Source organism: Tenrec ecaudatus, chromosome 15 (assembly GCF_050624435.1).
Source record: "Tenrec ecaudatus isolate mTenEca1 chromosome 15, mTenEca1.hap1, whole genome shotgun sequence".
In the NCBI taxonomy this organism is placed as follows: Eukaryota; Metazoa; Chordata; class Mammalia; order Afrosoricida; family Tenrecidae; genus Tenrec; species Tenrec ecaudatus.
In genome coordinates, this window is record NC_134544.1 from 69214573 (window position 1) to 69225669 (window position 11097).

The following is an 11097-nucleotide window of genomic DNA, read 5'->3' on the forward strand; positions in this document are numbered from 1 at the left end:
TGATTTCTCTTCAAAAATTAGCTAATGGAAACTTTACGGGTAGCAATAGAACATTATCCAGTATGCTGCTGGAAGTTGAGCCACCAGTTCAGAATATTTTCAAAATATAACATGGAAAGTGCTGCTTCATCAAGGTAAGGTTACCCTTAGTGACATGGATGGAGAAAGGGTTTCAGGACTTTCATTGCTGATGCTATAGCACTAAAGTGAGAAGCTATAGTACAAATGACAACATTATGGGCATTCCGTAGACTTAGAGAAATACCAGAAGGAATGACCCACTCTGGGACATCAAGGTGAGTTGGCACAAAGAATTCCACAGAGACAATGTGGTAAATTCTGCATTATTGAGCAGTGATAGAAGTCTTCAGAACTTGTGAGGAGTCTTTTAAGGTGCAGCCATTCACCTGTCTCTTCCCCCAAACAAATTAGAGTCGAGATGACCACAGACTAAATCCAGTGGAATAGCGTGGATACACTGAATCCAATGAAATAATGCACCACCCATAAATCAGCCTACAAAATCCTGAGGCCAGAAGAAGATGCTATCTGGCTACCATTATCGACCTACCTAAAAGGGGTCATGAGAAATAAATAAACAAACAAACAAATAAATAAATAAAAGGGGTAAAGGTTCACACTTCACATTAGGGATGGGTTAACTAAATGTTTGCAGGCTAATAAAATGTTTGCAGGCCAATTATAGCATGCTAACTTTTAAGATAATAATTTGTATCTCCCACATATAAGGTCATAAATGTAAAAATGGCCCTTCAAAAGATACAACAAAAATATTTCCCTACCCTTACCTTAGGAGGCCTGGATAAAGTGGTGAAATATGTAGAACACCATTTTAAAAAGACAAGGCTTACTGGTTGGAGAGAGACTAGTGGAATCCGTGAGAGATTAGACCTCAGTAAGCCTTCAGGCTTGGGGCATATCTCATTCCAGTTGCTCAATGTTTCACTGAACCGTAGATAGCATGGTGAGAAAGAAACAAACCACTAGGGAACACACACTCAGGATGATTGACCATTTGAAAAAAAAATGGCAGCATTTATCCAAGTACAAAATACTCTGCCAGAGAAGTAGTAAAAACAAAGTAATACAAATTGGAAGCCAGAGGGTAAGTGGGAGAAGTGCTATTGTATTATGGGGATTACAATCAATGACATAAAACAACATGGGTATGGATTTTTGAGAGGAAAGCAGATTTGCTCTGTTAACATTCCTCCAAGTCAAGGTAAAAACTAAATAACACAAGATGCTAAAGAAATTAATGTCTATAAAATAAGACTGTGGAATTATGAAGTATGCCTCCAATACACTTGGAATTTCCATAAATCACTAGAATGCTGAATATTGATATCTTGGGTATGCAAAACTTTAAGTGGATGTTTAAATGGATTGATGTTTTGGGGATCCATAATTCTATGGTTTACTGTTTCTGGAATGAAAAATTGAAGAAAAAATGATCTTGTATTCATTATCCAAATCATTTCATCCTGAAATACAACGTTCAAAGTCAGTGAAAAGTTAATATCCATAGGCTGCCAAGGAAGACTAATTTAAAGTTTACTGAAGTTTAAAATGAAAAAATTTAATGAACTGCTGCAGTCTCATAATTAATTAATAATTAATCACATGAAAAATCAGGAGTCATAATTGATTAGTCATAATTAATCACATGAAAAATCAGGAGGCACTATAATTTCCATGAGTGATTGAAATACAAAGTTTTTAGAAAGTTGTCACAAAGTTTCAAAAGTTGAAAAATACAGCTTTGTTGATTGGATATTAGGGATTGCATGATAGATAGAATTCTTCATGACAAGTAATTTATTAATCACAAGCCTTACTTTTAAATACTCCACCACATGAATATGCAAACAATCAGAGATCTACTAGATCAAATATGAGTATGTTGTGTTTCCTGAAGGATCGTTTAACTAGCATACCCTCCCCGACAGAAACGCTGAGGAAACAGCTCTCACACCATGGACTGGATCTTGAGAATCCTCTTCCTGGTGGTGGCAGCTACCGGGAAAGAAGTCACCGGTCTCAGGGAGGAGGAAGTGGTTGTAGCTACTCTAGATTGATTTTGTCCACCTGTCTTCACTCAACAGGCAGTGACTCTGAGGTCCAGCTGGTCCAATCTGGTGCTGAAGTGAAGAAGCGGGATACTTCAGTGAAGATCTCCTGCAAAAATTCTGGATACTCACCAGTTACCTTATTGACTGGGTGAAGCAGACCCCTGGACACAGGTTTGAGTGGATGGGAGAGATCAACACTAGTAATGGTGGAACAAGATACCCACCAAAGTTCCAGAGCAGAGTCACCATGACCAGGGAAACATCCATAAGCACAGCCTGCATGGAGCTGAAAGGTCTGAGTTCTGAGGACACACCATGTATTACTGTATGAGGGGCACTCAGTGAGATAACCCAGTGAGACAGCTGTGCTGGGCTCACAGAAGATAGTCAACCAAGGTACAGGCTGCCAATTTTTTCAGATGGGTAATCAAGAGAACAAAAAGAAAACCAACAAACATGTATTTACTTAAATTGTTTGAGACAGTGCCCAATGCATGTTCCCCAAAATCAAAATTTAGGGAGGCAGGAGAGGGATGAAGGTCCCTTACTGATTTATTTATTTTCCCATTGGGTAGAAGAGCCTAGCATCCAGTTGGAGCCAGTGAGCTTGGTAGCAAAGCAGATTCTGTATGCAAGGGTTTATTCCAAATAAAATGTATATGCATATGTTTGGTCAATCAGTGGATTGCTGCAAACAAGTTCTCTAAGCAATACAGTTGTCTTAGTTTCCTTAGAGAGTCTTTAAAAAAGAAAGAAAGAATGAAAAGCACGGTCTGTGTTTTGTACTGTGTGGAAGAAAAGTATTTTGAACCGAAGGCTATTATCGCGTATTTAAGAAACTCAAGGGGACATGAAACTTTGGCTGCTCGATATAAAATAGTGGTTTTTAGATGAATTGAGCATTTTAAGGAAGGTCTTGAAGATCTCAAAGATAGATTCCAAGTAGAGGTCAGATCAGAAGTTTATGGAGAATGGTGGGACTGCTTTTATTTTTGTTTGTTTACTTATTGTTGTACAGGTTATATCTTGTGTCATTTCTGGGTGGGCATATGGTTGTCATGGGGCTAAGGATTAATCCTTCTAAGAAAACTGAAAATTGCATTGGTGAGAAAAATGTCAATGATGATTGACTTTACATCACAACACAAATCATGTCAATGCTTTGAGAGTAGTAAAGGTTATCCTAGGAAATTTTATTGTAAGAGACTCTGCCATGTTGGGTGAGCTGAAAACTGTCCAAATACCTATTATTAGGAGACTGTATAAAGAAACTCTGATACATACACACAATAGAATACCATGCATTTCTGAAAAACAGGGATGGCATTATGAAACACCACATGATGTGAAGGGACTTGGAAATCATTATGCTGCGTGCAGTTAGTTGATCACAAAAGGACAAATATAGTATGTGTCCACTAATGTGTGATGAACACCAAGATGAAGGAAGGCTTTTACCCTCAGGGTGTGCAATAGTCTGAGCTGGTCTCCCAAGCAACAAGATAGAGAGCCTGCCAAGTGCTCATGGGACATAAATCACCTGCTTTATGTGTACGTGTTAAAAACCTCTCTGACAGAGGACATTTCATCTCAACTGGGGTCAGATTTTCAAGCAGGGGCTAGAAGATCATTCAATTGCTGCCATACAACATTGTGCTAAGGTCACTCAAAATCAGTAGACACATCTACAATACTGGATTGAGACTATACTTGTGTAGTCTTGGGATCCAATCCCAGTAGCCACAAAGTCAAGGGAATAGAAAACAATATTGGCTAAATGTGTGTTAGAAACATCTGCAACTTAAATGGTCTTGAATAGAAATTATATGACTTTGGCTACAAAGGATTATCTTCCCAAGCGACTGCTGGCATTGGAGCCTCTGCTCATTTGGTTAACTTTGCCGGGGTTCTCAACCTGTGGATCATGACCTCTTTGGGGAATCGAACGACCCTTTCACAGGGGTCACTTAAGACCATCAAAAAACACGTTATGATTTACATTATGATTCATAACAGTAGCAAGCTTACAGTGATGATGTAGCAACAAAATAATTTTATGGTTGGGGTCAGCGACATCATGAAGAACTGTATTAAAGGTCGTGGCATTAGGAAGGTTGTGAACCACTGCTTTACAGGAGCACATCGAGTAGTGGGAATTTCTTTAAATAAAAAATACTATGGAACAAAAGGTCCTGTTCCAGGCTATTCTGTTCCAACAGCAGTACATGGCGTTATAACAGCGTGGGGGAAAGACCATGAAAAAGATGCATTAAAAATCATAGTAACGCAGTTTTCATTAGTGCCTGTATTTGCAGTCGGCCATAGCTGTGACATTTTTAATGCATGTCAGAAAATATGGGGTGAAGATTTGAGACATGTAATAATATCAAGAAGTACAGAATTGCCACTAATAATCAGAACTGACTCTGGAAATCCTTTGACACTGTATTTAAGTTTGGTCCATGTTATAGAGAATTCAAAGGGTTACAAGTTACTGCCACCTTACCTAAGAGTTATTTAAGAGAATGGAATAGATATTAATACCTTATAAGAAAATTGTATAAGGGGTGAAAGGAAAAAAGGGGAGTGTTGAAAATATTCCCTTTGTTTCTGGTGGAACTTTGCTACAGAAGTTAACAAGAAATCTCTTAAAATATTCCTTCAAGTGTAGTTATGTGATAGCTTATGTATTTAAATCCATAGTTCTATTGGATCAAACATAATTGTACAATTGCTGCCATCATCAACTGTGATACCTTCATATCAGCTCCCCCTATCCACTCCCATCCCAACCCTGCAACCCCCAGAACCCTCAATATATATGTATATTTTGCTGTAACTTCCACCATCCCATGCATCCTATCACCTGAAATTCTGATGTTTGTTCCCTTTTAGTGGTGTTATACAGTCACCATTGCTGTTAGTTTCTCCCTCCCCCACCTCCCCAGTTCCCCCGAAAAGACCTGCATGGGACTTCAATGAACCAGAAGGTAGGGAGAGGCTCCGAATTTATCGCCAGGTTCTCATGCCTGATTTCTGAGTGGCAGCAAAAAAGCCGCCCAATTTGACCAAGGTGGGTAATGTAAGGCAAGGTCCCCAGGAAAGTCCAGCTGCATTCTTAGAACGCATCATGGAAGCTTTTAGGCTGTATACCCCATAAACCTGACATCAGAGGAAAGTAGGGCTGCAGTAATAATGGCTTTTATTAATCAAGCTGCTCCAGATGTCAAAAGAAAGTAGAAAGGCTGGGGAAAAAATTTTAAGGATTTGTCGGAGGTGGCAGTGAAGGTCTATAACAACAGAGAAACCTCAGAAGAGAGGAAAGAAAGACAGCGGATGGAAGATCGAAGGTTCCAGGCAGGAGAAACCAGGAAGATTACAAGGGAAATTGCCCAAGTATTAGTGGCAGCTACTGCAAGTGAAGAGGGAGAACAAGGGAATGCGTTAATAGAAATGGGAGGCCTAGACTAGGAAAAGATCAGTGCAGCTACTGCGAGGAAAGAGGGCACTGGGCCAGAGATTGTCTCAAAAAAGAGCTTTTGAAAGGAATGATATGGTGCTGGCATTGCCAGGAGGATGGACACCAGTTTGACAGGTGCCCCAATCTTCATAAGCCAGCATGTCCCCTATTTTTAAGGAAGGGGGAAAAAGGCAGGACCTAGAATGAGGAACTCGGGGTTCAGAATCACTCCCCGAGCTTAGGGTACCATGATTGGTGGAGAGGAAACTGGTTGATTTCTTGGTTGACACAGAGGCAAAACACTCGGTCCCCACCCACAACAATGAAAAACTGTCCTCTTGTACCAGCTGGGTGCAAGGTGTCACAGAGACCAACTGGTACTGATGGACTTCTACGCACAAAACGGACCTCAGCGTGGGTCAAGTAAGTCACTCGTTCATGCTCATCCCAAAGTGCCCGACACCCCTGCTAGGAAGAGATATTTTAACCAAGTTAAATGCCCAAATATTCTTTAAAACGAACAAGTCTGCTTGGCAGACTAAAAAAGACACTTTTAACTACTCCACACCACCAACCAGGATGAATATCAGTACTCACAGTAAAAAGAAAGATTCATAACTGCTAAAAGAAAAGAAATAAAGAATAAGACTGAGGTGCTGCAGCCACTGGAAGCTGTAACACTGCCAAAAGCTGTGGCAGTGGTGCACACACCCAGCCATCAACAAGGAGACTCCATGGAAGCTAAGGGCCATTGTGCCGCAGACAAGGAGGTGCAAAAGGCTGCGGTCCAAGAAAAGGAAGGAGATGGACCTGTAGAACCAGGTCGGCAAGTATGCCTTGTTCAATTTTCTTTTCCAGGAAAGGGGTCCTTTCCACATGTGCCTGGCTACACAGCTGAAGAACTTTGGGTCAAACAAGAGCTGTAAGCCCTAATAGAAGAGGGCTCGCCGTGGCTAAAAGCCCAGAACAATCTTATCCTCCCGGCTGAGGTGGGACTCAAGAGATGCTGTACAACTTACACCGTACTACTCATTTGGGGAAAAAGACGCTACAATTGTTGCAAACTGCCAAACTACAGTTCAAAGACCAAGGACTGACTGCAGAACAGCTGGTGAGCCAATACCATGTCTGCCAAGAAATGAAACCAGGTAAAATTATAAATATGCATCAAGGGGCTAGAGAAAGAAGTAAGCAACCTGGGCTACATTGGGAGGTGGATCTCACTGAGATCAAGCCAGGCAAATATGGTTACAAGTACTTGTTAGTCCTCATTGAGACTTTTTCAGGTTGGGTAGAAGCTTTCCCAACTAAAAGAGAGACAGCCCTGATAGTAGCAAAAAAGGTGTTAAAAGAAATAGCTCCAAGATATGGAATGCCTCAAACAATTGAATCCGACAATGGGCCTGTTTTTGTAACCGAGGTCGTTCAGAATGTATCCTGGGCTCTGGGGACAAATTGAAAACTGCATTGTACATACAACCCAAAAAGCTCTGGGCAAGTAGAGAGAATGAACAGAACTTTAAAGTAGACTTTGACCAAATCAGCTTCCAAGACTGGCGAAAACTAGGTGACTCTCCTCCCGTTTGCTATATTCCGTGTGCGGAATTCCCCCATGTTTGAATTGACACCTTTTGAAATTGTGTATGGTAAACCACTCCCCATTATCCCTAGAGCATTCAATCTGCTCTATGCAGGCCTGCTGAGATATTAGGGGCTATGCAAGCCTTGCAGAGCAGACAGGCCAATGTTTGACCTACCATTCAGGCTGTTTACCAAAATGCTATTGAGCAGGCAAATGCAGCTGCAAGTCAACATGAGCATTTGCCAGGAGATTAGGTCTGGGTTCGAAGGTTCCATAGCAAAAATCTAGAAACCAAATGGAAGGGGCCTTATCAGGTTGTTTTAACCTCCCCTACAGACTTAAAGGTGGAGGATGGGATAGCTGCCTGGATTCACCACAGCCATACCCGCCTAGCAGAGCCTCTGGAAAAGGTGTGGACGGTAACTCAGCACCCCACCAACCCCCTTTGGGTGCGCCTCAGTAGACTATCATGATCCTGTGGCCTGTGGCCCTCTGGGTGTTCCTCTCTGCGATTATCAAGGAAAATGAGACTATAACCAACATGAACCTTAGATTCACACCTGGACTCTAAAAAATGTAGTCACCGGTGACATTCTGGCAACAGTAAGTAAGACACATCCAATAACTGCGATGCGGTATCTTGAAATATTTTTCAGCCTTGAACAGCTCTGGCAAGAGAGAAGGATTGGTCCTGCCCCCCGAGTGGCATGGCATGTCGGGTATAGCACACCTTTAAATAATAAACTGGTCATGAGGAAACAGGGGTTTCATGTGTGCCCTATGACATGGCCTCAGGGCACTGACAGAGCAAAGTTGTGGGGACGCAGCCTGCAGCAGGGGTCTTCCAGTAAAGCATGATGGCCCTATTGTTCTGAATGGGCTTGTGTAACCACCAATGATGGTGACTGGAAATGGAGTTCTAAAGAAGACTCTGTGTCAATGAAATTTGTGTCAAGTAATAGTGCTGATGCCAATAATACCATAAAAATCACCATCCACATCACTGGGAAACCTGGATCCGAGGAATAATGTGGGCCTTCCGAAGTAATAGCCACCCCAGTACCAAAAGTCCTACATACTGTAACATCAACGGCTGGTCCAGAAGACACGCAGAACAGGGTTTATCTCAGTTCTCCTTTGTTTGATTTAATAGTATCAACGTATAATGCTTTAAACAGTACTAACCCAAATGCTACCAAAAGTTGTTGGCTTTATTATAGTATAGAACCCCCATAATATGATGCCTTAGCTATAAACAGAATTTTGGTCCAGGAGGCTGATGCAAGTTGTGACTGGAATAGCCGTAAGAAAAAAAGTTTCACAATAGAAAATGTTCAAGGAATTGGAGCGTGTGTGGGAAAAATTCCAAAAAAATATGAGCCCTCATGTATAAACATAAATTCTCAGGTCAACCAAAGCAGTAAGTGGATAATTCCTACTAAAAGTAGTTTGTGGATATGTTCAAATTCCTACCCTTCCCCTTGCCTGTATACCAAGTTGTTACACTCCACCAATGCTACAGAATTCTGTGTAAATATAATTCTTTTCCCGCGGGTTATTTACCATTCGTGGGAAGATGGATGCTTACAATGGTCAAACCAGCACTACCAGAAGGTTAAAAGAGAACCTGTCACTTTTTTTTTTAAACATTTTATTAGGGGTTCATACAACTCTTATCACAATCCATACATATACATACATCAATTGTATAAAGCACATCCACACATTCCCTGCCCCAATCATTCTCAAAGCATGTGCTCTCCACTTAAGCCCCTTGCATCAGGTCCTCTTTTTCTGTCACTGTTTTAACTGTTGCTCTGTTACTCAGAGTTAGCACTGCTGGAGCGGGCACAGAAATAGCTTCTCTAAGCAACCAAAATAATGGACTGACCCAGTTCTAGAGTTTAATTGATGAGGATTTAGCCAGACTAGAAGATGCAATAACGCATCTAGAAAAATCTGTAAGCTCTCTTTCTGAGATAGTCCTACAAAATTGTAGAGGGTTAGATTTAATTTTTCTACAGCAAGGAGCAGTGACCACCCCCCACCGATTGACCAGTCAAGAAAACACGTGCGAAACTGCTTGCCAACCACCACTGGACAATGCTGGCACCAGAAGTTTTCTCTAATCAATTTAAAGAACAGCAACACTGGACTGGCCCCTGGCCCTGGCCCCATAAAAGCCCAGTGAACAAAGAACTCAGGGCTGATTCCCTTTGGCTGCTGGGTCCCCACTGTGTTGGGCAGTGGAGGGAGGGAAGCCCTAGCTTGAGCTAGCAAATAAACTCCTTTTGCTGCTTTTGCATCTCAACTGGTCACAATTCTTCCATGCGCCCAAGGTGAGCTCGCATTTCCTCCCCCAATCCAACACTCGGGGATGAGAATTATATTACAGTTGAGTCTCAACTACAGTTTACTCAACAGATAATAGGATAGATACGTGAGGTTTGCTTGAGTGCCTGGGAAAAGATAATTCCATCAGGAGAGAGAAAGCCAAGTTGCATGGCTATAAGACAGCGGATTGATGAATCCTATGCTGACTTTGTGTTCCAAAAGTTCTATTTCCAAATGTGTAAAGAATGTCCAGGCAGTAAGAGACTTAGTGCATAAGCTATCTTATGATTTCTCCAATAAGCATTGTAAAAATACCTTCCACAGGGAACAGGGCACTCTGCTAGATTATCTCAGGATATGCAGGAATGTAGAGACAGAGGAATACAAGGCCGACCTCATGGCAGCTGCACTGGCAAATTATATCAGACCTAGAAAAAAGTGTTTTAGTTGTGGGAAGACAGGTCATCTTCACAGAGAGTGTAGGCAGAGCAGGCTGCGGCCTATGTCAGAGCATGGGCCAGGGACATCGAGTGGGTTTAATAGAACCTGAACTCTGCCCCGCTGTAGGAAGAGAACTCATTAGCCAAGACTTCCCAGTGGGGAAATAGTGGAAGGAGCTTGATACAGACCCTGCCAAGCAAAGCATGGGAGGCAAGGTGTCTGCCTGCCAGAGCAAAGAAGAGAGAAACCTCAGGTATCACCCAGCTTCACAGCAGGAGACCAGACCTAACCAATCTTGCAAAAGCCCAGGCTCTGTTCTCCCTGCTGTTGTTTTGACTAACTAACAGATGGCTCTCAGAAGCCCTCACAGCCCTTTGCTGATTCTAGAAGCAGGAACCTCTTATTGAAAAAGTAATACACCTTGGGGATGAAAGCCAGAGTGAATCATGTCTTGTTTTCGTTCTTGTACAGGAGCCAAAAATCTATATATCATCTCCGTGCAGGGGATCAAGGGCCGGCTAAGCAGACTGCCCGCTGCCGGAGTGGGTGACATAGTGATGGCCACAGTCAAGAAAGGCAAACCCGAGCTCAGAAAGAAGGTCCATCCTGCAGTGGTAATACGGCAACGGAAATCCTACCGGAGAAAAGATGGTGTGTTCCTTTCTTTCGAAGATAATGCATGGGTCATTGTGAAAAATAAAGGCGAGATGAAAGGTTCGGCCATCACAGGACCCGTTGCAAAGGAGTGTGCGGACTTGTGGCCCCGGATTGCATCCAATGCCGGCAGCATTGCGTGATTTTGCCATGTTTGTGAAAACCTCCAACAACCCTATTAAAAATTATTCACACACACACCCCCAAAAAAAGAAGAAGTAATACAGTTTTTATCAGGAAGTTTTAACCTAAATACTCAAGAAATTCAAATTGATACTGGAGTTGATAAGAGTTGGGAGAAAAAGCCAAAAGCTGTGATTAAATTAGAAATTATTAAGAGCAGTAATTGGTGTCCACTACCAAAGAACTAATTGTGATTGTTAGCCTAAATAGAACCATTTTATATTAAGCAATCATTCTGCACCAGTCCTAAAGTGCAATCTCAGGCCTTATAACATTTTCAAAAGAAAGAAAGAAAGAAAAGGCCAACTAGCCCCTTGTTCCTAAAAACCAGCAAACGACTATCCTGTGCC

The 11097-nt window shown here is 41.9% G+C and overlaps 1 protein-coding gene across 1 annotated transcript; it reads left to right on the forward strand.

Moving 5' to 3' along the window:
• Nucleotides 1–10356: 10356 nt before the first annotated feature.
• On the forward strand, nt 10357–10707 carry LOC142427494 (large ribosomal subunit protein uL14-like). The gene has a single exon (XM_075532738.1). It carries the CDS (start codon nt 10357–10359, stop codon nt 10705–10707), a length of 351 nt encoding a protein of 116 aa, XP_075388853.1.
• Nucleotides 10708–11097: the final 390 nt, after the last annotated feature.